The following is a 27789-nucleotide window of genomic DNA, read 5'->3' as shown; positions in this document are numbered from 1 at the left end:
TTTGGTTCGGTTTGTTTTCTCGTGCACGGTTCGCGCAATCAACATCCGATTTGTTGTCGTTTGCTTGTTGTTTATTTGTGAGGTTTTTCTTCACAGTTTGTGAACATTTTCATTAACAATAAAGTTCAGACAAGTAAGTATCTTAATACAAAACGTTGCAAACCCTTAAAACCAATAATTTTGCTAAGTCTTACGATATCTGGAGAGGGGATACAACCTTGGGGGGTGGGGGTGGGGGACACAAGCTATATTGTTACCTTTATTTAAATGGAGTAGGAAAAAAAAATCTTACATTTTCGTCCTGGGGAGGGGAAGTGCCTCTCCACCCCTGATGACGACGACGACTACTACTACTACGACCACCTCCCAAAAAAAACAAAAATACAACAAAAAAACACACCAAAAAAACCTACTACCACCACCACTACCACTACCACCCACCACCCACCACCCACCACCCACCACCACCACCAATAATAAATGGTGCATCTAATTGCTAATAACAATAGGTTAGGCACTAGTACCCAGTTCCGAATAGCGAATGAAGGCTCATTGCGGTTTATACAAAATATATAAAATTTATTATTTTAAACACTGTAGTATAGTCAACATGGTCAGTGTCGTCTTATTCCCATTCAAGTATCATGATTGCTGCAGCAGCTGTTCGTAAAGTAACTTCCTGTTCTAAACTCATTCCGTTCGCTGTCCAGGACAGAACAGTTGGAACATGTCCAGGAGAGGTGAAAGGAACACACCCCAAGTCTGTGCGCACTCTGTGAAATTTGTCGTGACGTAGGCATTTTTGTGCTTCGAGCGACATCTAACGGTGACATCAGAATACTAACTTTCGAAATTATTTCAAGCAATTGGGACATGGGGATTCCCATGGTATTTATCGATATAAAACCTGCTTTTTCACTCCATTTTATAAAAATGTGATCTAAGTGTGTTACAGATTTGTAGATTAACCAAAATTATAATTTATTTTCGCTGGATGGAACTAGGGCGTGCGGCTTTAACAGAAATTTGGTCTATGTAAGAGATAGTGAAAAATTAATTGTTATAAAGTGTGGATATGTAACATTGCTTGCCCTCAGATATTAAAGAGGTGAGCTTTGCTGGTCTCCATTTACCTTTGTCTGGCTATTTTCATTAATACATTAATGTTTTATTTGTTTATCTTTTTGGTCTCTTCCTTTACAGCTCAAGGCAGTCGCCAAACTCGAGAATGAGAACCACCCAGCCAATCAGTATTCAGAACAGACCATCACCTCTTGTCGGTCAAGTTGAAGGGGAGGAGCCTAGACTGACGAGCAGACCGCCTCCACCTCCCCCTCGTGCTTTGAGAATCCCTAGCAATTCCAACTCCCTGCCCCGGTCCAGCAACAGACAGCGCGAGAGTCTGAACAGCAGCTCTGAGTCTCCATCAGCAAGATTGCCGGGACACGCTGCGAGAACGCCGTCATCAGGCTTCATGTCACCAGGACTTAATAACTGGTCCCCTCCTCCATTTTTTGCTGATGTCGAGCACTTCAGTGGCCAGCAGTCGCCTCGGGCTAACAGTTCTGTGTCTTCTGGTTTTGTGAAAGATCATTATCAGTCATCGCTCTCCTCTCAGCTGGATGCCGATTCCTATCTAGTTCCTGTTAACAATCAGTATTTAACAGCCGTTAATTCTCAAGGTTATGGAAGTCATGGCGCTTCACACGGCCAGCATGAGTTCTTGGCCAGACAGCTCGATGAAGCAGCAGGTGCATCATGGATGGCGTCTGCTAGTTGTGAGGACCTGAGTGATCACATGAAAGCAGTTCTGTATGACAATAACAGCCAAGGAAAGGCAGCGGTGGATGAAAACATGAACAGTCAGAAGCCACCAAAGCCTTTCACAGGACTGCAGGAGTTTCGCAGCAGTGTAGAATGGGATCCCAGGGATCGTAGTAGGTCGGTGGACTACCACAACGTTCTTGCAATTAGGGAGTCTGGTGCTAAGGGATACCCCAGCCCCAGCATGAGAAGAATACGCAAAATGATGGCAGCCAAAGGTGAGAGTGAATCTCTTCGGAAATCCGTTTCCAATCCCAACTTTCTCAATGTGGGCAGCTTGGAGAAACTAAATTACGAGAAGCTGCATGGTGTCTTCAGACCTTCTAGTCACGGTTTTTCATCAACAGATGATATCGTGTCATCGCAACAGCTTGAATGTGAGACTCGTCACAAGAGTCGGTCTCTGATTGACTTGTTGTCGAGTGGACTCAGAAGGCATCTGAGTCGCGACAAGCTCGACCAGTCTCGAAACAGTCATGGTCACGCGTCTCCCACGCACAGTGGGAGTTCAACACCAGACAGGAGTCGGAGGAGGAGTCGAACAAATAGTTTGGACAAAAATGGCCACAAACAGTTGAACAGGCAGGAGAGTTCCAAGTCTATCACAGTGAAAGATCCAACATTTAAAGACATTAGGTTCACGGAACGGACCAGGTCATTCAGAAAAGTCAAGAGTAAAGATGGAACAAGTCCAACAGAGAAGAAAGAATGTGCGTCAGAAAAAGTGAAACGGCGTGTCTTTCAGAAGCAGAAGCACAGTGTTGAAAACCAGGCGAACCATTTTCACTTACAGAACGGAACAATTCCATTCAGCAGGCAGCAAGCTGGCTATGTTGGGAGTAGTCATGGGTTTGTAACGAACTCTGCGAGTTTTGATGAAAGTCGTAGTGTTGCTGTGGTACATTCCCGCCAGCACAGTGCCCCGATTCAGACTTACAGAGAAGAGATTTCCTTGCCCATTGGATCATTGCAGATGTCGCGCAACAATATGAACAGAGCTTACGATCCGGTGGGGATCGTTATGAGCCGCACGGAAAGCCAGTCCAGTGTTTAAGAAATCCATTAAATCATAATTTCTCAAAATAACTACAACAAATACATTAAATTTGTTCAAGTAACAAAACTAAAATGTTTATTAAGGTTTAGATTTTTGAAAAATAGTGTTTTAATTGCAGTCGAGCAGTGTTGTGTCGATCTTGTGTAACAATTGGTGTAATTGTAAAACATGATTCACTTTGTTCAGCACGTGTACAGTGGTATGATTGATTGGTTGATTAATTGATTAATTTATTCTTCAGTGGAAAACAATATGCATTGGCTAAAATAATTAATTTTAAAAATATCACAATAAATTTATATATCATATTTAAATATGACATTGCTTTTTAATTTATTTATTTTTTACATATTTGACTGAACATTTGAGTTGATATTTGTGAGCTCGATATTTTTATGTGGTCCCCACAATATCGACATAACGGTGCTTCACTGTATTTTTATTAGAATTAAGATATACAAATATATCTTTACCTAATTTTTAGAAGCATTGTCTTAACAGGCATTTTGTATTTTAGTTTAGATGATTGCGATTCTGAACTCTTTTCACATATTAATAAGTTACTAGTATTTCTAATTGGTAAGAAAATTTTAGAGTTTAAAACTTGAAGCATAACTACATATGTTGAAATAGAAACATTTGTAGAGAACATTGAATCCGGTGTTGTAGAAATGTATTTTCAGTTTTTTGACTGAATGTAAAAATTACATCATGTAAATTACATTGTCACACAACCAACCCAACCGATTTGTGTTCAGTGTAATAATTAAGTAATAATTTCTTACTCATAATTAATTAGATATGTAGATAGATTATAATTTATATAAGATTAAGTAAATGGCACTACAAAAGTAGTTCAAGGGAGGCAATTCAAATTTCACAATACCCTGCTGTTAGTGCATTTAGTGCATGCCCAAACGGCCATAAATATTTTTTAAATTAAATAAAACCCGTTAATATTCATTTTTAAAAAAGAAAAAACAAAACTAAACCTTGTATAGTTCTGTACTGTTGATAATCTATAAAACTTACTGATCAAGACAGTATTTGTTTATTATATTATTATTATTATAATTTATCATGCAAAGTTTGTCTGCCATTCTACACCTGGTTTGTTGGCCAACAAAACCTTTACACTAAGACGATCATATTATGGACAGGGTACTCTCATTAGGTGTCATCGATAGTAGGATTGATAACCCTTTTCATTTCCCCAATCCTAAACCACCACTCATGTCAAAGGCTGCCCTGGCTGTTGGAAAGTGCATATAAAATATCCCTACCAGTTATTTGGTAGAAGTAGCCCCTGAAGTGGCAGACTTACTCTCCCTCTCTTGATCAAGTGTTGATATAGCCACAATATAAAATGTGCCTAGACGCCATAAAACCAATATTTGTGTCTTATCCTAGGATAGTCTTCAGAAAACCGGTTCAGCTGTACGTTGTTAATTTAACGAGTATTTAACTGTTGTGATTGGTGAGATAATGGAATTATAATGTCATTTTTCCAAAGCATTCCGTTCTCTTAGTACATGTACTATATAACTACATTCTATTTGATGTGTGCTCACAAAGTTAATTAAACTGAATGTAAATTCTTCCAACGTTTTCCATTGTTTTGTCAAATATTTATGAAACAAAACTAAAAATATATAAGCCTATATTATTTATTATATAACATTCACATATTGACAAAAAGGAGACCCGTATATGAAGTGATCCTGACATAAATAAATCCATCAGTGATATAATGGTGCTATCAGTCACTGGTGAAAATAACAGTCAGAACTTGTTTTCTTACACACCCGTTGGAGAGAACACCATGCATTATTTTTGATAACACATAGTTGTTTACACACATACGTTTGTTAACAATTTCAAGACATATGACTGGCTGCTCCTAGATGTGACCAGGTCACCAATGCCATACATCCAATGAAAATCGATTACACTGTGACATATAGTTAACTTGACAATCATGTGTCTGTGATGCATAAGTCAGCTACAAGTGCAAAGGGTTGTAAATATCTTTTAGTCGATAAAGATGTTAAAATTTGCATAAAATCTGGTTTTTGAGGATATATAAGAAATAGAATAATACATTCATGTCCATTAGATACCATTTATCTCTCAACTCGTTGTTTAAAAACTTATCAAACTTGCTTTCGCTCATTAGATTTTAAAACAACTTGTGAGATAAATGGTATCTAACGGCCACTCATATATTATTCTCTATGTATTCACAGTAGGAACTGTTACTTCACTGAAAAATGATGTCCTTGTACCAATGAATGCATACTTTTAATACAGTGACATCGCTTACCAAAATAACTTCACTGGTTAGTTATGTGGTTTACAGTGAATTTGTGTGATGTTTGTTGAGAATAAAGCTAAAAGTATGAATGTTATTTAATAAATAGAATATTTTGTTTTGTTTTTCAAATTATGGTTTAAATTCCTTCTCATGAAGTCTGCAATTTCAGTTCAAGTCTGGATTCAGGAAATATTTGTTTAGGGTTGGGGAAAAAAAAGGACACATGAAAAGGGCCAGTAAAAAAACATTTAAACCAGAAAAAAGGCAGTTGAATATATTTGGGGTGGGGGACGTGTCCATTGGTCCCCCCCCCCCTTTGAGCTGCCTGTTACTTCACACTTGTGAGACTTTAATCATGATTGCAGACTTTTAGAAGATGAGATAAAAATCATATTTGTCACAAAAAAACCCAATGAAATATCCTGTATATTTTATTGTTGATCTTTGTAAGTATATCTACATTAATGTTCACACATTTTGCTGGTTTAATACTGATATCTGCTGAAATCAAGTCTTCCATTGGGTTACAGCTAATCATGGGCAGCATCATCTTTGTACAGAATGAATTATTCGTTACAGAATGCAGTTGTTTTGTTTTAATAATCGGTTTGTGGTGTTCAGAATATATTTTTAAACAATTAAGTTAAGGTCACTTTAAGACATTTTGTTATATTTTAATTTATAAATGTTCTGAATTTATAAAGGTGTCAGAAGTGGAGGGTGGACAGGGAGCAATGCCTGCACAACTCTGAAATTAAGTTGCATCCCCCCTCCACTTCCGATTAAAGGTGAACTAATAATTGCCCCCCACTCCCCAGTAAATAGAATTTTTTGATGTAATCTTCAAGCTAGACTGCAATTTTTAAATGTCTGAAATTAGTTAATACACTTGTTGTATATAAATTTTTTTAACTATTTTTGAATTTTTGTTCATGTTAGAATGATTAAAATATGTTAAAAGGAGAGTAAACTAAAACATGAGTCTCATGTTTTGAAAAGATGCATACCTGGACCACCAACACATACTGACACTTTAACAAATGAAAAATGTGTAATTTTAGTGTTAATAAAAAAAAAAGTGAATTATTCCTGCCATTTTCTTTTCTTTTTGAGGCGTCCGGTACAGCTAGCTTGGGGCAAAGTGACATATCAGCCCAGGTCTGACCAAATCCTGTATGTACAGTGTAAACAAAAGCAGTAATTTTCGACAATTTTGATCAACCTGACTTGTAAAACAACATAAATGACGTGATAATATAATAAACTATTTAACTAAATATATTTCAAGTTGCATTAACAGAACGAAATGGGGTTATAGTATTTTTAGGAAAAATGTATACTAATAGACCTATTGGTATGCTATGTTGGAGCAAAAACGACAACCCACGATACTTAAGTGATAATTTTCTTTTCTTTGGGACTAAGTAATTGGTCAGTTCTGTGGTTTTAGATGGAAAAGTCTACTTAATCAATAGTTTTACAGAACTATTTACAGTAATAAACCATGTCCATTTTTATTTTAGGGGCGACAGGTAATATTACACAATACCGGTATGTATTTTCGTGTCTAGACAGCGTCAAGTAATTGGCTCATCTGGTTACCACTCAAATACACACCTACCAATCAGGAATCACAGGTAGAGGCAACTAACAGCATAGAAAACACTCCTGTGTGTATCATTCCTCTGCCTGTTACCAATCACGGTCGGACTACAGGTGCTGCCTTGCACCTGACAGTGTAGGCGGCCCCCCTTCACCCTCCCCACCCCTTCCCTATCCTGGACGGAGGAACCAGCTGAGGCCGACACCTGCGCCCAGGACAGGCATACGCTACAACAACTTGCCTTGAATGTGCACATTAAACTCTCTGACCTGACAGAGTTTATTTGGTAGTTTATTTTGTATTCAAAAATAATATATACTTATTGCTGGCTTACCGGGATGTATATTATTACAGAACATTACAATGCATGACTATTTTAGCATCCCTCAAAAACCAGGTAGATTTGTTTCTCTACTTCTAAGACTCATTCCTGATGTTACATGTTAAGTATTATGTAACCACCAGCTTGCCAGAGGGCGTATTCACTGAAATGGAACAAAATGGCTGCACACGTTATATCTAATAGCCGTCACATTTAACCATTTTATTCATTAAATATAATAATATACTTGTTGATATTAAGCAAAAATGTGCATTATATATCATTGAGTATGCATACCAGTCCAAAAGCCTTGCTTAAGCATTCCTTTAAAATATTTAGGATTTTGAAACTGTTGCAAACAAACAAAATAGAATTTCATCAGCATTAAAACATCACCTTCACACAACAAAAAGCATTTAATCAAAATATACTTTATAGTTGTGTTGTCATAATTATGGAGTCATCGTTACAAGATAGATTGTATTTTTTCTGTTGTTGTATTTATAATGTTTGATAATATTCAAGAATTTGTGTTTTTTTAATGTTTAATTTGTGGTGAAACAAATATTGTTTTTAACAATTGCATTTATATAGAATTATTTTTAAATTCTTCATTTTATATTATATATTCTTTATAGTTTATGGTTGTTGTATGTTATGGCAATAATGTTGAATGTTTTTTGTTTTAAAGTATTCAAATAAATATGAGATATGAAAGGTTACAATATGTAATATGACTATTTTATAAACAGTAGACTATTGGCATACAAGGTTGTGGATTTATGCATGCATTGATAACATAGAAATTATTTGTTTAAAAAAAGTAAAATAAATAAACTGCATTACTTACATGTACATGTTTTACATATTTTGTTGATGTTGACACGATTTGTTACTTGTATATCTGAAGTATATTGCAATATATATATTTAGCTTCTCTTTAATGTTTTTGCATTAATTAATTAATAATCATCTTTGATTCCTTTAGATAATGCATTGTTTTCAATTAAAGGGTTCCAGATAGATTAAATTATTTTCTGTGATATAACTACAGGGCCGGGACGTAGCCCAGTGGTAAAACGTTTGCTTGATGCGTGGTCAGTCTGGGATCGATCCCCATTGGTGGGCCCATTGGGCTATTTCTCGCTACAGCCAATGCACCACGACTGGTACATCAAAGGCCGTGGTATGTACTACTCTGTCTGTGGGATGGTGCATATGAAAGATCGCTTGCTGCTAATCGACAAGTGTAGCCCATAAAGTGGCGACAGCAGGTTTCATTTCTCAATATCTGTGTGGTCCTTAACCATATGTCCGATGCCATATAACCGAAAATAAAATGTGCTGAGTGCGTTGTTAAATAAAACATTTCTTTTCTTTCTTTCAAAGCAACTACATGTAAGGTTTGTGGTATTCTTAATAGTACATGTACTCAATTTTGGCCTTGCCTAATGTTAATTAATACAGGTATATTATAAATAGCCTAATAGGTAAATGTTGAAACAAATGTTAATCTTATTTGGAAATGTAAAATAAAAAGGTTGAGGAATTTATTCATATTTTCATCATTATCAGTTGTTAACAAATTGATACAGGCTGTAATTATTTTTAAGAAGGCTGGTCCATAAACCAATCATTGAATGATATAATTAAGTTTTGAACAACCATTTTCACATCATGGCCTTGAATGCTAGAATGAATGTCAGTATTTTTATTACTAAATATATTTATAACAATATATTTATAACAATTGTGAGAGGAAATTGAAAGCTGTTGTTATTGATTTTTATTGGTGCTATTGGCTTTGTAACTGAATACTTATTAATATTGCTCTCTTTCTAAAGACCACCTGTTTATGTTGTATCCTTTTTCTCATGACTAAATATATTTATGGCTTTATAAAAAAGGACAACATATGTAGTCAAACGTTTAACCATTTTTACATTGGTAAATTAAATGTTTTGAAATAACACACAAAACAAGAGAAAAGAGAGAGAGAGAGAGAAGAGAGAGAGAGAGAGAGAGAGAGAGAGAGAGAGAGAGAGATGGGGATATTCAAATTCAGATGTTTCAGCATTTAAAAAGAAAGATATAAAACTGCTGCTGTTTTATTATCACAAACATTATGCCTTATCAATATTGCTTTTATATATAACACTAACTTGAGTAAAATTAATTTGTATACAATATATAATAGTAGAATTCTATTTTGATTTTCATGTGAGTGTAAATCTTTTACCGTAGCAATTTGAAAAAAAAAAAAAATCTTAGCAGCAACATTGTCTCGCTCACAAACCAATGACAAGTGCATGTGAGCAAGTTTACCAATTAAACTAGGAGCTAAATAAATGCTTGCAATTATGAAACAGTGCACTATACACTTGTAAATAGAAGAAGCATTTAGAAGCCCAGTAAGACTATTTTCTATACAACATTTATGATTATATTTTTATATAATATTTCCATAGATTTGACAGTTTTGTTGCAGCTCTTTATTACTACAACATATTTTCTATGAAAATAAAAAACACCAGAAGTAATAAAATTTTGATACAAGACTTGTCCTGATTTTCTTTTGTTTGCCATTTTGGGAGTAGGATACAGCCGATTGGTACAGCACTAAAAGGTGGGGGCGGGACATAGCCCAGTGGTAAAGTGCATGCCTGATGAGCAGTCAGTCTTAGGATCGATCCCTGTTGTGGGCTTATTTGGCTATTTTCTCATTCCAGCCAGTGCACCATGACTGGTATATCGAAGACCAAATTTTGTGCTATCCTGTCTGTGGGATGGTGCATATAAAAAATGCCTTGCTACTAATGGAAAATTGTAGCTAGTATCCTCTCTAAGACTATATGTTAAAATTACCAAATGTTCGACATCCAGTAGCCGATGATTAATAAATCAATGTGCCTGTATGGTGTAATTAAATAAAACAAACTTTAACTTTGATGAGAGGATTATCTCCCTTGGTGAACCTATAATTAGATTCGTTTCATTCCGTGTTCCAGTCGGTACTCAAAGCTGGCTTCCTCTGTCAAAAAAACCCCATTAAGACACTAGCCAGTTTAAAATTTTCCGAGGTGGCAGATTTGCATTCCTTTCTTTCTACAAGTGGTACCTGCTTATCGGTAGGTCTGCATGCTATCGTAGCCGTCTGTTGGAAAGTACATCAAACAGATCTGTACACTTCCACTTTGTTTTGAGTTTTGTGCTTATATCCAATTAAATTTTCAAGCCTGTGGTGTGGGCAGTGTATCTAGGACCGGGTTAATGATTGTCAGCGAGATAAGTTTGTGTAATGGTCTTGAACCTCCAATAAACTGTTAAAACTTGGCAGCCGGTACCGGGATGTGAACCCAATACCAGTCTTAAGTCTAATGGCTTGCTTGACCCCCAGTACACTATTGAGGCCAGTTAACATAGTCTGCTACCAGTGGTCAAAGTAGCTTTCTTGAATGCAAAGCTTTTGTTTTGGCAGCAAGCCAGTCCATAACAAGTGGACCTTGCTATGTAAAACGGTAAAGTTGTAAAATAAAATGTTCATATTATGTAGCATTGCAGGATAAATAAAATATCCAGTTACATTCTTAAAATATTGGCTTTATTTAGTATATAACCAAAATGGAGTTTTTAGATTTGTAGGTGTTCTTGTCTATTTGTCATTTTTGTCCAAAGGTGTTAGCCTGAGGTTAAAAATGAAACATTTGCGGGCATCAGATAGACAATAACATCCGCAAAATTAAAAACTTCATATGATTATGTCCATTGTAAACTGAATTGTTTTTCTATGGAACTAATATTGTATATTTGTTGAAAGAAATACCTGGCTGGTTACAATTTAACTGTAGACCCGTGAACCATCAACTTGGCCTGGTCCGATTGCTGATAACATCACTTTCTAATGACATCATTAGCTTTCCGGGTGTTATTTTCATTTGATCCCGGAAAAAGAATGTAATTAACCATTCACAATATAGAACACACTGGCCATCAGTTTACAATCTTAATTGGTTAAGGACCACACAGATTTTGAGAAGAAACCCACTGTCGCCACTACATGGACTACTCTTTCTGATTAGCAGCAAGGGATCTTTTATTTGCGCTTCCCACAGGCAGGATAGCACAAACCATGGCCTTTGTTGAACCAGTTATGGATCACTGGTCAGTGCAAGTGGTTTACACCTACCCTTTGAGCCTTGTGGAGAACTTACTCAGGGTTTGGAGTCTGTATCTGGATTAAAAATCCCATGCCTCGACTGGGATCCGAACCCAGTACCTACCAGCCTGTATACCGATGGCCTAACCATGACGCCACCGAGGCCGGTATAATGTATTAGAAACCTAACAATAAAGTTTGTTTTGTTTAATGACACCACTTGAGCACATTAATTTATTAATCATTGGCTACTGCATGTCAAACATATGGTCATTTTTGACAGCCATAGAGAGGAAACCCGCTACATTTTTTCATTAGTAGCAAGGGATCTTTTATATGCTTCATCCCACAGACAGGATAGCACATACCACAGCCTTTGATATACCAGTCATGGTGCATTGGCTGTGACGAGAGGAAATAGCCCAATGGGCCCACTGATGGGAATTGATCCCAGACCGACCACGCATCAAGCGAGCGCTTTACCACTGGGCCGTGTCCTGCCCCAAACCTAACAAATGTACCATGGTATAGTATATTATTTAATGCACAATTCCTGTCTTTGCAATTTCATTCATCATATATCATCTGTCCAAATCTAATGACAATGGTTTTTCCCATGGCAGCATGTGATATTGCATCATCCACTAATACTTATAGTGAAAAAACCAAAAGAACCAAACTATTGTTTGTAAATGTTTTAATATCGTATTTAGACATGGCTATTATTTCAGTGTATATCGGAGACTTGTACTGTTACAACTCCTTTGTAAGTAAAGTATTACAAGACAGTATGTAAGCATGATACAAAAAGAAAAACATTAATCAAAGACACGATTCTTTCAGTTTTCAACCAGACAGAACATCAAAATAGCATTTTTTTAATGTACCAATAATACAACTGAACGAAAACAAAATTTGTCTGAGGCTGTATAAATGTTCAGAATGTGGTTTGATTTTGTTGTTGTGGGCAGACGCTGGTGAAATGACAATGTTTCTAAGTATTCAAACCATGACACCTGAATAGTCATTGCTGTTCATACACTATGGAGCATTCTTCTGGTTGTAAGTACCTGTACACATAATAGGTTATCTCACCACTATTACTTTTACATAGCTGATCATACGAGTACTCTGACTGTAAGAGAGCTAGACGGACACTCGGGCTATGTTGCAAGCACACTAGAAAGACAATGTTTACCTTTCTACTTTAGAGGAAGACAATAGTGAATACATGATGTGATGTCATTCTACTAAAAAAAATAAGAAAAAAGTCACCACCTAGAGTTTTAAATATTACCTTACACCATAATTATGGGAGTTATCCCTCCTTTCAACATTGCATAGCCTAACCATTAAATCAGTTCTGTATCCATCAAAAGTAAATAAAAAAAGGGACACTGTTTTCAATAAAATTATATCTGTAACCACAAACCATGATTAGCTGTGACAGTTGTGTGATTCCCTTTAGCCTAGTCAATATTTGATTGGAATAAAAATCAATTTTTTTCAAATTACATTTCTTAATTATTACCAAGTTTTTAATTTGGTTCAATATACATGAATAAGAATTCGGTATCAGTGTACTCTAGGACATTGTATGCACTATATCATTCTCATTATCTTAATATAAAAACTTTCCAATTTCTCCCACAATTTCAATCTGTTTCGACTCTTGTCTGCCAGTTTCCTCCGACTCTGGTGCTACTAATGGAAAAATGTAGTGGGTTTCCTCTCTAACACTATATGTCAAAATTACCAAATGTTTGACATCCAATAGCCGATGATTAATAAATCAATGTGCTCCAGTGGTGTCATTAAACAAAACAAACAAACTTCTTCCGACTCTGGCTCCTGAGCTGTCCACAACTTCACCAAATGTTCTCATTACAGAAATGTTTTTTTCTTACAATTCTTTTGTAAAATTAAAACTGATGAATGTTGCAAATAAATGAATAGAAAGACATGCAAGTAGGGGTAGCAAGTATTCACAATTGGGGGGGGGGGGGGGGGGGGGGGGGGGGGGGGGGAGAGAGGAGAGGAGGAAGTCTATAGATTACAGAGAGGGATTCAACAACCAAAATATCACATATTAGTATTTATTCTAACTATCATGTACACAATTTACCATTTACACAATGTTTATACCTGTAACAATTCAGGACATGCTGTATCATTGGCAGACTAATACATGATGATTCAGTGGGCAAATGATACACATCACGATACACCCTACCCTACACTTGATCATTTTAGTAGAGTCTGATCATCCTGACACCTTAAGATTCAACAGGTTTTCTCAACTGTTCATAGATGTCAAAAAGGGAAGGGCTTGACACTTCATGTTTTAAACAATACACTTCAACTTGTACCATTTTGTTAGATGCCTTCCTTAAAATTGTTAAATAATATAATATGATATGTATTGTGTTACATGGCATCCATATCGCAGTACACAAATTCTCATAACCATCCCTAGTAGCAATATATAATATTATGTAATAGAGAAAGATGCAGGATGTTCCAGGTTAACTTCATAATAAAATTAGGAATTATATGAGCTCCTGTATATTCCCAATGATGAATAAAAAGTATTGTTCATACTTTTGCTTTCATGTGAGTGATGCAGTGTCTTACAAAAAATACCTAGGCTAAATGTTCCAAACTAAATCTGAAAACAACGACGCCTTATAAGTGATGTCTTTCTACATTGTTTTCAGTATATACATCAGACATCAGATGGGTAAAACCATACAAATTATGTCACAATTCACTCTTGGTACTTTTTTCTTTAGTCAAAAAGCAATTTTAATGTAGGATTTGCAATACTTTTTCAAAAATAAGATTGAAATAACCTTATTATTATTATTATTATGAAAATATGTAATGTCATCTCCTTATATTTGACTACAACTTGGCAAGACATTTTTTTGTGTCTGGTTTATAACTTTATTATAAAGTTAACCGGTCCTTTAACAAGGTGTATTAACAACATATGACATCTAATAACAGGTATATTCTTTAGTAATATTTTATCACACACATCTGATACATATACACATTGTGTAAAAAAATATATTTTCTCTATATATCGGTACTATATGAATTAGAAAAAATAAATGGTCAGAGTACATGTTAATTTTCTTGTTAAAATAAAGTAACAATTAAAACATCTTGGGAAAATTTTGATGTGAATTAGTCGAACAAATTAGAATACTTATAACCACTAAAATCTTACCAATACTATTAGACAAAACATTTATACATTTACCACCCCCATCCCACCACCCAACTTTGTGGTTTGCTTTGTGTTGTGAAAAATATATTTTGACCTCCAGAAACTGTTATAATAATAGAGCACCTTACATGTAGTTACTGTAATGTCATTGAACTGATCTTGAACAATGTCACGACTAACAATAGTAATATGCCTAACATAATTATATTAACTATACACATGTATATCACAATTGCTGACAATCACTATCCCAATACTTGCTATTGAATCTAGTTACATAGAAACAAAAACCACATTGATAATTCCGCAAATTAAATATGATTTATAAACGTTTGCAGTGATTCACTTCCTTGAGACTATTCTTTTGATTTAATAACAAACTCTATCCCAAATGGTAACCACTGCCACTTATACTGTTACATGTACTTTCATTTTTGTGCTGACTCAGCACCAAAAACTTGGAAGATTCAAACTACCGTACACAATACCACATGTTATATAACAATAATATGACAAAATGGTTCAGTGAATGGAAGAGAATGTAATAAATTATAATCTGTCTTAATTATGTCTCACAGATAACAGATATACAATACAAAACACAATGCAAATAACCACAAAAACATGCACGCACGCACACATGCACGCACGTAAGCATACACACAAATACACACCAGCAAGGCAAACAATGACGGATGGCACTTGTGAACAGGTGCTATTACCCGGTACCTAGTGGACTATTTTCCCAACAATTTATTCTGCATTACACATGTGCCTACTATAGCTTATAACAGTATCCACCTTAAACATATTTAAATAGAAACAATTCTTTGAAAGTTTTATACCATCTTAAACATGGAAATAAGCTGTAATACATTTCGGGGAAATTGAAGTTTGTGACCATTGTAATATATTTCTTGTAGTCGGTGGAAAAAGACATAAGAAGTAATAATAAAAGTTTTCAATGGCAATATAGAGTGACAGCTTACAGTTCAGATGAGTATTATTGGATGTGGAATATCTTCTATATTTTCCAATAGTTTTGTTGTAGTCAAATAAAAAATAATACAAAACTATGGTTTTAAAAAATAATTAATCATGAGGTGTAGTAAATTAACTGTATACTGACCAATTTTATTACATGATGGGTAAACAATTTAGATTAATTTTATAAATATTTAATTATTTTTAAAAAAAAACCCCAAAACTTCAGTTATGCCTGTGTCATGTCAAAGAAAACATCAAAGACCTTAAAAATTAATATTTATTTAATTTTTGATTGCCTTGCTATACACACACATGTTCACAAACACACACAGAATACTCTTGTAATCATTTAAAACTGGAAGTAAGTTTTGATGTACGTCATTTTATCAAGTCATTTTACAATTATTACTGTGTCCATTCACTGCATGGTTTTATTTTAAACTGACTTTCACCAATTGCCATACTCATAACAAACTCATGAAAAGTATCTTTGACCTGTAATTACTACAGAATACCTCAATTATAGTAATGTCATTGCATTGTTCTTAAATTGTTAACAACAAAATGTCACAAGACAAATAATATGCTTCCCTAAAACCTTTTGAGAGAATAAAATATTGTTCAAATTGTTACTGACCATCTTATCATTATTTCAGTCTTTAATGTAGAACAGTTAGCCAGCAATTTAACTTTGCTTTTTTCGTCTAACAGATTTCAAGCTCGTTTGTATTAATTCATGCCCATGAATGGAGAGAATTAATGTTACGTCACAATACACAGGATAAAGCACATTTGTCATTTGTTCATTTGTTCATTTTTAAGTTCATATTTTTCATTCATCGATTCATTTATTAATTCTTAACATCGAAGAATTTTATTTATGAAAACACTTAGATATATGAAAAGCACTTACATTAATTCACAAAATTACACTTCCCCCAAAATGCTATATTATATATACAAATTTTACTTACTTTTTAATAGAAAACACCCAATTTATTGTCTTGTACATTAACACCTGTATCTTTGTGACTTAAATTTGTAGACCGATACTTCATCAAAAACCATCGACGAATAACAAACCTTTATGTTATACTTTGATTTACCAATATTTGTTTGATAGTACATTCCTTAAATTATCATAAGATACATCTTCACCAGTTGAAACAATCAGTCAGTGAAAAACGCTTCTGCTGATTCTGCTGTACGTTAATGACAGTGTTCGTTAACGTCGATGACCATGGCTCGCTTCCAGCCAAATATAAAATAGCCCGCTCCGGCGCCGAGGATGACGGCGAGACATAGCCAGGCGTTGTACGTCATGAAGACCAGCATGAGGCAGTAGCTGACGAACACCTGCAGCATGTGCAGGAATGTCTGCAGGAAGTGGCTGTAGTTGAGCATCTTCGAACTGGAAGGCAAGAAAAACACACATCAAGTCGGTCGCATGTCGACATTTCAAAAAGGAAGGAAAATGTTTTATTTAACGACGCACTCAACACATTTTATTTATGGTTATATGGTGTCGGACCACACGGTTAAGGACCACACAGATATTGAGAGGAAACCCGCTGTTGCAACTTCATGGGCTACTCTTTTCGATTAGCAGCAAGGGATCTTTTATATGCACCATCCCAAAGACAGGATAACACATACCATGGCCTTTGATATACCAGTCGTGGTGCACTAGCTGGAATGAGAAATAACCCCAATGGGCCCACCAATGGGGATCGATCCCAGACCGACTGCGCATCAAGCGAGTGCTGTACCACTGAGCTACGTCCCATCCCAGATTTCAAAAGGTCCGCTACTCTGAAGGTCTATATCCATCGTTAAAGTTAAAATTTGTTACGTTTTAATGACACCACTAGAGCACACTGATTTATTAATCATCGGCTATTGGATGTCAAACATTTGGTAATCTGAAAGTCTATATTCATCATTAAATTTAAAGTTTGTTTTGTTTTAATGACACCACTAGAGCACACTGATTTATTAATCATCAGCTATTGGATGTCAAACATTTGGTAATCTGAAGGTCTATATCTGCAAGTCTAAACCCTAACCGTGACATTGACTGTAAACTAAACTTGGAGTAGCAGACCTTAAACGGTGGCGTGTTTTATTACAAAGTGTGTATTGACACTTGGTGCACTTGGGACTAGGCAAGTGTATATCTACATGTGTGTTAGTGCATATTTGTATTATAATAACACTAATAACACTAATAATAATAATAATAATTAATAATAAAATAAAATAAAAATAATAATTTAAATTTGTTAAAAATTCAGTGATGGTAACAGCAAAAGTTAATCTTCCCTAATAATAATAATAATAATAATAACAATAATAATAAGAAAAACAGGTTTTTAAAAATTCAGCTCATACTGTTTAAGACTACCCGGTATATATTTTAAAACAGCAATATTTGGTGATGATCGATTAACTTTGGGTAGTCAGTTCCCTAGTACTGGTCCAGAGTACTGAAAGCTTGCTTCAATAAAAGATATATTAGGTCTTGAAACAGATTTCTAGCCTCTTCTTAGGTTATAAAGATTGTTTTTTTTTTCAAACATTTATTAATAAGTCTGAAAGAGATATAGTTTGTAACTTTACCGCTTAGACTTTTATAAATTTGTAAACATCTGTGATAATACATTCTTGTTTCCACTGTCATCCATTTCAACCATTTAAAGGGACTGTACTGAGTTTGCTGCCATCATAACATGTTTTCAACCATTAGATCATTTTTGGTGAATAAAATTACACATAAAAGATATTTTCCTATTTAGAATATCAGTACAAGTACATGGGCGGATCCAAGGGGGGGGGACCAGGGGGACGCGTCCCCCCCAATAATTGTTCAAGTGCCCTCAAAATGTCCAAGTGCCCTTTTTGTTTGTAGAATTTTTTTTTTTTTAAGTAAACAATAATTATATTGTAGATAAATGAAATCAAGATTTTCGTGTACATGCGCAAGCTTGCAGATATGTGTCTGTGTTATTGAGTCTCAATGGGGCCCCATTGAGGTTCTAACGCGAGTGACGCCAATTTACTTCATTATTGCTAGTATATTATGACGTAGAACTGTAGGAATTCATATTAATTGTAAATATCAAAACTTGTAGTAAGGTGCCCTTTTGACGAGTCAATGTGCCCTTCTTTTTTGGTCCCCCCCTAAAAATATTTCCTGCATCCGCCCATGAAGTATCTGTACAAACAAGATGTTTGTTGTCATCCTAATGTTTGTAGTAGCCCATACCAGATTTTACCTTCCACTATTTTCGTACATATGAAAAAATATATATCATAAAGAAAATTAACAAACTTATGGCTGCTGCAAACATTACAACATTGGATATGCAGACACTGGTATTCTAAAGAAGAAAATGTATTTAATATATAGAGAATAATACAAGAGTGGCCGTTAGATAAACTCTGTCTAACGAGTGAAAGTGAGCTTGATATGTTTTTAAACAACAAGTTGTAAGATAAATGGTATCTAATGGACACAAATGAATTATTCTATTTCTTACATATCCTTAAAAACCAGGTTTTAAGCAAACATTAACATCTTTTTTGAATAAACATTATTTGCAACCCTTGCACTTATGCATCACAGACAAATGATTGTCAGGTTAACTATATGTCACAGTGAAATCGATTTTGATTGTGCTGTGTTTTCATTGGATGTATGGCATTGGTGACCTGGTCATCACCTAGAAGCAGCCAGTCATATATATTGAAATTGTTAACACACGTACATGTGTAAACAACTATGTGTTATCAAATATAACGAATGATGTTCTCACCAAGGGTTGTGTAAGAAATAATTCTAGTCACCAAAAAGTCTCTGTTAGTCAAACAACTGTTACAGTCGCTGCAACCTGAGGATAGTCCCTTTAAATAGTGGGGCAGGGCCCATATTTTCGAAGCTATCTTAGCCTACGAAATCGTGAAATCATCGTAAGCTATGACGTCACTATGGCGTGCGCTGTAGTGACGTCACAACCTACGACGGTTTTACGATTTCGTAGCGCTAAGATGGCTTCGAAAATAGGGCCCCAGGTCTGCATCTACTATCATCTTAGCAGCTTTCTTTTGTAGTTTGTAGCTAGTAAACACTGTAATTCAGGGGATAATATTTCGAATTCTCATGATTTTGACCCGAGTAACCGATTATCCTGCTTCATGAATTATAGTTGCATAACCTATTCAGTTAACTCAAACTTGCACTAAAATTACATTTTAATGTCAGTATCTAATTTAGGTTTTAGCAAAATAAAATATTTAAAAAATATATTTTACTGCATTTCATAAAAGAACAGTTTCTTTGATACTTAGAAAAATTACTTTCAGAATATGTGGCAGTTGCGTGAATTTAAATAAGAAATATTGTTGCATTGAAATCCATCTTGATTACAACTTAGCCAAATTAAACAGCAGTTAACTACAAATATCTAATGATTTTTGTTAACAGTTACAGATGCAGTGAGATCAAGGAACTATATATACATGTTTATATATTTGTCCATTTTAAATAGTTATCAAATTTGATTTCTTGAAGATTTTCACAATTAGTGTATTGCAGGAGTTCTGAACCAAGTATTGTAAAAAATATCATCTTGGAGTTTTAACTTTTTGTCTTGTTCCTATAGTCATGCATATATTCACTTGTTCAGAAATTTTTATATACTTTTTTTTATTAAGGTTTGGCTAGCAGTAAATCAAGATATTGCACATCTACTAAGAAAAAAATGCTAGTGAAGTCATTGCTTGGATATTGCTTTGGTTTAAATTATATTCATTTCAACAAGAAATGGACAGGCAAACAGGCCAACAATCAATATTAAAGTGTCGACACAAATACAGATGTAAATGTAGGCCAAGGACCCATATTAATGTACCTCCACAGATGCAGGTCCAAATGTGTGCCAAGATCAATCAACTCAATTATATTACTGGTACTCAATTAATCAAATCATAGGCGACCGTGACCGATATTGGAAAGCAACCTTTATTTATATTACCGGCCTTGGTGGTGTCATATATTAGTTAAGCCATCAAACATATACGGCTGGTAGGTACTGGGTTTGTAGCCCAGTACCGGCTCCCACCCAGAGCATGTTTTAACAACTCAAATGGTTAGGTGTAAGGCCACTACAACTTCTCTCTAACTAACCACTAACCCACAGTCCTGAACAGACAGCCCAGATAGCTGAGGTGTGTGCCCAAGACAGCGTGCTCGAATCTTAATTGGACATAAGCACGAAAATAAGTTGAAATGAAATAAATATTTATATTGTTCTGGTAAAGTGCTAGAATTTCATGGGATAAAAAATGATAGTTTCAATGGTGCCTTTGTGCGTGTTTTTTTTGGTCAAAATTACCATGATAGTTCCCTCCTGATCCTAAAGTCCCCTGTTGGCTAAGGCAATCATTACAGTGCCCCTCAACCAACACATTCCATCCCCTATTATACATACACACAAGCACCTAGCTTCATGAAACAAAGCTGAACACATAAGGTAATTAAAGTGTTAGACCTGATCTAGAGGAGTTGATTTGCTGGAATGTGCCTTAGTTTATATATATTATTTGGTAAAGCCAGATATATAAAAAATCAAACAGTCTGTTATGTTAAAGGAAAGTACATGTACTTTGAAATTCATGCTTCAATCCGATGTTATGTAAAGATCAAATTTATTTTAAACATAAACTGAAATTTCGGTAAATATAGCCAACATATGTATATATATGACAGCCAACACAGTATATATACCCCGGTACTACAATTATATATTAGAATAAAATGAAAATTCATATTCTTGCTATATATTGATTGGGTACAATAAAATTCCTCCACCAGGTGATTATATAATGTTTAAATGTTATATATTCATTCAGGATAATATATCACGGTTGCATAACAATACTTTATTCATAAGACATAATTTTAATATACAATAATTATTAGACATGTACAATGTACAAGTGTAAATGGTCATTACATGTGGGAACTTCTATTAGATTAGAACAAATCTATATGGTTTAGATTGTCACAAGTAATCGACATGAAACCTACACATACCTTAATGTGCCTCAGTTAATACATACATGTCAGGACTTCTAGATTATGGTAGCTCTACTCCCATGCCTAGTGATATTCAACGTTGGGCTAGTAAATAACTACTATTGCCATGCCCGACGGCTAGTGAAAAAATAAATTGTCAAATATTGCAGTTAAGTCTATTTTGTAAATATGAATATCCTGCCCTCACCCCAACCCTACCCTACCCCCCCACCCCCCAAGTTAGTGTTTTTAAGCTCTATCTCAATCTTTAAGTGACATATCTGATTATTGCTATTATTTAGTAAAATTGTATTACCTTAAAGTAAAGTAGGGCTAGTGAATTTCTAATCATGGCTGGTAAAAAAAACAAAAAACTAATCCCATGACTAGTGGATTTGATAAACAGTCTAGAAGCCCTGCATGTACCAGTAGTCCCTCTATACTGTTTGTATAATATGACAAAACAGCACTGGCCATATTATATACTCGTTCTTGTACCTGGCATACAATGGCTATCTTTGGCCTTGCTTTATAGATCTTTATAGTTCTAGGTAATATACATGATACACTGTTTACATTTATATATCTCAGGGAAAATGGGAAAGGAAAGGAGATGGTAGGAAATTGCATTTTGCTAAAAAAGTAAAACAAGGTTATAAGACTCAGTCTACCTGTTGCAGTGAAGCCATATGGAGCAGGATGCGACCCCCAAAATGATTAAAAATGTGTTTATATGCTTTTAAAGTATTAAATATTTACTCGAGATTACATTATTATAGTTTTAGTTTCTACGAGAACAGACTTTATATGTTTAAAAAGCAGAAGAGACAAACAGACTGTAACTTTAGTAAAGAAAATTATACCATCATGTCTGGATGTAAATTCTTGAACTCTGAATTTAATATTTAAAAAAAAAACCTGTTAATCTTAAAATATAATATTTAAGTGACTTAACTTCCAATCCTAATGGATGCCCTGTTAAAATACCACTGGTATGAGGTCATGCAAAGGAGTAAAAGGCAACAAGCAACAAGGTACACGTAAACCAAAGTGAGATGGCTACCATTGAGTGGACTGATCAGTTTCAAGGGTAACGGTGACTTTATCAGGACCATTGTGGTTACTTTTCATACAACCGAGCTGAATGTCACCTTTTCCACTACATGATTTAGAGGAAGCCTTAAAACCACTGAAAAAAAAGCACAGCAAACGGTGGCAAACAAAGAACCCAACAATTTTAAACTGTTTAATAAAATTAAAACAATATTCAAATAACATGTTCACTGGTCTTGGGTAGAAATCAGTCACCGGGGTGGGGGGTGGGGGGGGGGGGGGGGGGGGGGGGGGGGGGGGGGGGGTGGGGGGGGGGGGGGGGGGTGGGGGGGGGGGGGGTGGGGGTGATACAGCACTTTTCCTGATGCATGATCGATCTAGGATCGATTCCTGTCCGTGGGCCAATTTGGCTATTTCTTGTTCCAACCAGTGCTCCACAACTGGTGTAACAAATGCTGTGGTATGTACTATCTTGTCTGTGAAATGGTGCATATAAAAGATCCCTTGCTGCTAATCGAAAAGAGTAGCCCATGAAGTGGCAACAGCGGGTTTCCTCTTTCAATATCTGTGTGGTCCTTAACCATATATCTGACGCCATAAAACCATAAATAAAATATGTTAAGTGTGTCGTTAAATAAAACATTTCCTCCCTTCAAGTCACCAAGGCTAACCCATGAAGGCTGGTCAAATCTTATAGTTACTTCATCATTTATTCCAATGGCGTTAGAATAAAATTATCCTTGCTAATAAATAATAATAACTGAATGACGAAGTATATGACCAATTACATATTTTGAAACATCGAGGACACATTTTCATGTTTACATGTCTTTAATGTAAATCATCATTTTGGAACAAGAGACCAGAAATCATGGATACTGGACTGAAGATCTTGCCACTTACAACAAAATCAACCAGTATGGATAATTAATCAAGACTCAAAAACATACAATTATGAAATTTTAGAGTATTTATAAACATATAACAGACAAGCAACCCCTGCAATTAAGACAATGTCCACGGCAAATAAAATATGATCCCATTAATATAGTCCCAGGCAAAAACGTGTCGTGGAGAATTAAAAACTCCACCGCATTGCCGACTGCCATGGGCAGTTGCAGGGGCTGACATTGTCACGTGACTCACAAAAATAGAGCTAGCTAGGTCATGCATGCTGGAAGAACGAAGGGCAATAGTTGGATAATCATCAAAACGGGTGACCGTAGTGGGAAAAGATCACTACAAGCTTAGAATCAGCAGTGGGAACCAGTAGAACAAAGTTTGTCAAGCATGTGAATTGTGTTAGTGCTAACTGCATTTTAGGACCATACCTGGCACTAGTAAGTCACCCCAGAAAAAACATTTTAAAAAGTGCCCTTTTAATGTCTGGCTGAAAATGACTGCCACTTTGTTTTACTGTCTCCATGCAAACCCCCTAGTTCATCTGGACTAGATATGGCCCTTCATTTGTAAAGGCAATAACACAACATTTACCAACTCAAAAAACAAAGTAGAAGTGCACCACAAAATATATTCTTGCTATATATATATATATATATATATATATATATATATATATATATATATATATATATATATATATATATATATATTCTTGTGGTATTAAACTAGCAACATGGTGAAGACCTGTGTTAAGTTATAATGACACAACCTTCCAACTGATGATAAGATTTCACTCATGACATCCAATCATAACATTAAAGAAAATAGAACATTTTGAAGACATAAAATTTGAAGGAATTTGATGAAAATTATTTCACAAGGGACATAAACATAATACGAAATGATAACGAGTTTAATATCCTATTTATTACCCATAATTTATATCACTCATCTCGTTTCGTTGACGTTCCTGTAAGGTTGTAGTGCGCTAATTGACGACGTCATCGCGTGACGTCAAAAGTGTTACGTTCCACTTGGCATTCTAGTGGGATGTATCACTTTGATATGTACCAAGATATCTGTAACCATATGGGTAATACATGAATTTACTCACGACACAGATTCATTTGGTTCCAAGATCATGGCGTCTTTTGACGAGCCCGACGTGCCCGACGGAAGAGAGATGGAGCTGATGTATCTGCGCTTCTGATTGGCTCTGTGCAGCAGGTTCTCCCTCATGTACTTCAGTCCTTCGTACAGCGCACCCAGGATGAAAATCACCACACACGCTCCCGCCATTTCTACAATACAATGATAGGGTGAGCAACAATCAGAAAATATAACATGCACAGGTTAAAGTTGCAATCTCAAGTAAATTAAAAAAAATTATTTAAGTCTTTTAAAATACATTAAACTGGGGGCCCAGTGGTAAAGCTCTTGCTTCATGTGCGATTGGTTTGGGATCGATCCCTGTCAGTGGGCCCATTGGACTGTTTCTCATTACGGTCAGTGCACCTTGACTGGTATATCAAAGGCTGTAGTATGTGCTATCCTGTATGTGCATATAAAAGATCCCTTGCTACTAATGGAAAATGTAGCTGGTTTCCTCTCTGAGACTATATGTCAAAATGACCAAACGTTTGACATACAATAGCTGATGATTAGTAAATCAATGTGCTCTAGTGGTGTCGTTAAACAAAACAAACTTTTTAACTTTAAACTAGATACCTATGGACCACCAAGTAAACAGTCTGTTTTAAAGGGGTATCTGGTTTAGAAAGGTTCTGTTCTATACTGGTATTTAAACTAGATACCTATGGACCACCAAGTAAACAGTCTGTTTTAAAGGGGTATCTGGTTTAGAAAGGTTCTGTTCTATACTGGTATTTAAACTAGATACCTATGGACCACCAAGTAAACAGTCTGTTTTAAAGGGGTATCTGGTTTAGAAAGGTTCTGTTCTATACTGGTATTTAAACTAGATACCTATGGACCACCAAGTAAACAGTCTGTTTTAAAGGGGTATCTGGTTTAGAAAGGTTCTGTTCTATACTGGTATTTAAACTAGATACCTATGGACCACCAAGTAAACAGTCTGTTTTAAAGGGGTATCTGGTTTAGAAAGGTTCTGTTCTATACTGGTATTTAAACTAGATACCTATGGACCACCAAGTAAACAGTCTGTTTTAAAGGGGTATCTGGTTTAGAAAGGTTCTGTTCTATACTGGTATTTAAACTAGATACCTATGGACCACCAAGTAAACAGTCTGTTTTAAAGGGGTATCTGGTTTAGAAAGGTTCTGTTCTATACTGGTATTTAAACTAGATACCTATGGACCACCAAGTAAACAGTCTGTTTTAAAGGGGTATCTGGTTTAGAAAGGTTCTGTTCTATACTGGTATTTAAACTAGATACCTATGGACCACCAAGTAAACAGTCTGTTTTAAAGGGGTATCTGGTTTAGAAAGGTTCTGTTCTATACTGGTATTTAAACTAGATACCTATGGACCACCAAGTAAACAGTCTGTTTTAAAGGGGTATCTGGTTTAGAAAGGTTCTGTTCTATACTGGTATTTAAACTAGATACCTATGGACCACCAAGTAAACAGTCTGTTTTAAAGGGGTATCTGGTTTAGAAAGGTTCTGTTCTATACTGGTATTTAAACTAGATACCTATGGACCACCAAGTAAACAGTCTGTTTTAAAGGGGTATCTGGTTTAGAAAGGTTCTGTTCTATACTGGTATTTAAACTAGATACCTATGGACCACCAAGTAAACAGTCTGTTTTAAAGGGGTATCTGGTTTAGAAAGGTTCTGTTCTATACTGGTATTTAAAGGGACAGACCCTAGTTTCAACCCGTGAAAATTAACACTAAGTAGTTAATCTACAAACCTGTAACACATTTGGATAAAGTTACAACTGAGTGAAACCCGAGTCTGTGACTTTGAAATGGTGAAATACCATTAAAAATAGACTAGAACTCGACTCTATAATTGTTACTTCTCAGCGTTTTAAAAAATATGAGAAATGCATTTTGTGATATTAAAAACACCAGTATGACCAAAAACACTTCAAATGTATGGAAATGGGGTCGCTTAGGCTCTGTTAGACAACAAGCATCCTCTTTGCAAGTCTTTTAGCATTGCACTGCGAGATCGCAAAGTTGCAAGAGTTTAGTGAATTAGGTCCCTGGATAATCTAAACAATAAAATCTAAGTAAAGTATGATTTCAGTTATCAAAAACAGTTCTAATAGTAAAAAATATGCCTTAGTGTTTAAAAATTAGGGTATGTCCCCATAAAATTTAGGATTATGAAATTTTTTCAGTTTTGAGGCAATTCCAGTTTACAGAGGGTCTGGTTTGAGCGGTTTCACTGTCTATCTTCAACTTTTGTTGTGTACATGTGACACACCATTGTTTGATTTCCTTTAGATGTTATCTAGGTCACATAGTAAAGCGTATGTTAGTTAAACAGACACCTCACAACATTATGCTTTGTGGAACAAAATTTAAGGAAAATTCCGGTTTACAGAGGGTCTGGTTTTAAGTGGTTTCACTGTACATCATTCTTTGATTTCCTTTTGATATTATCTAAAATCTAGGTCACAAACAAAGGCATGTTAGTGAAACTGACTAAACCATATATATTTTATATTAAGATAATGAGAATGGTAGGCAGAAGGTGATAGATAAGAAAGATGAATGAATGTATGGATTTAAGTGCCCATGGAATTGGCATGTGCGTTATTATGTTGGACAAACATCTTTCTGCATAAAAGTTACTGACTTTAGTGCCTGAGCTACAACCTTTAACATTTTGTATAGGCATTTTGAGCTACTATAAACACCCACATGACCAAAAACCACATTGGATTTGCCAAAAGCGATAATTTAAGCCAGGAATTGTAAATAATTTTGTATTATGTTCGTAGCCACTGTAAACCATACATTATGATATTAAAGGCAATGTCCCAAATTATTATGCAGTTGTAAGATAAGTTTGGCTATTAGAGCCCTTTTTACCATTAAATTATAGAATATGGTGACATATGTTTAACGTGTAGTATGAAAGTTGTGAGTTGTATATGCAGTAGGCGATTTTTGTTGATAGTATTAATAGTTTCATTATTTATATAATTACATGTACAAACTTCCCGCCATTATATGATATTCCATATTTTTTACATACCCATTGGTGAGAACACCATGCGTTATTTTTGATAACACATGGTTGTTTACACATATACGTGTGTTA

At 35.2% G+C, this 27789-nt stretch overlaps 2 protein-coding genes across 4 annotated transcripts in view; one reads left to right on the top strand and one right to left on the bottom strand.

Annotated features, from left to right (window-relative positions):
- The window catches only part of LOC121382805, a 46145-nt gene extending 41349 nt beyond the window's left edge, over window positions 1-4796 (top strand). For both annotated transcript variants that reach the window (XM_041512424.1, XM_041512425.1), the window contains one exon: window positions 1204-4796. In XM_041512424.1, the coding sequence (XP_041368358.1) occupies window positions 1204-2878 (1675 nt within the window). In that variant the 3' untranslated portion in view covers window positions 2879-4796. The remainder of the gene's footprint in view (window positions 1-1203) is intronic.
- A 7160-nt stretch (window positions 4797-11956) lies between these two features.
- Window positions 11957-27789, bottom strand: part of LOC121382806 (high affinity copper uptake protein 1-like) — a 54740-nt gene continuing 38907 nt past the window's right edge. For both annotated transcript variants that reach the window (XM_041512426.1, XM_041512427.1), the window contains exons 4-5: window positions 24645-24831; window positions 11957-16909 (exon numbers count right to left, since the gene is read on the bottom strand). In XM_041512426.1, coding sequence (XP_041368360.1) covers window positions 16708-16909; window positions 24645-24831 — 389 coding nt within the window. In that variant the 3' untranslated portion in view covers window positions 11957-16707. The remainder of the gene's footprint in view (window positions 16910-24644; window positions 24832-27789) is intronic.

This window comes from Gigantopelta aegis, chromosome 10 (assembly GCF_016097555.1).
Source record: "Gigantopelta aegis isolate Gae_Host chromosome 10, Gae_host_genome, whole genome shotgun sequence".
Taxonomy (NCBI): domain Eukaryota; kingdom Metazoa; phylum Mollusca; class Gastropoda; order Neomphalida; family Peltospiridae; genus Gigantopelta; species Gigantopelta aegis.
This window is presented reverse-complemented; position numbering and strand designations above follow the sequence as displayed.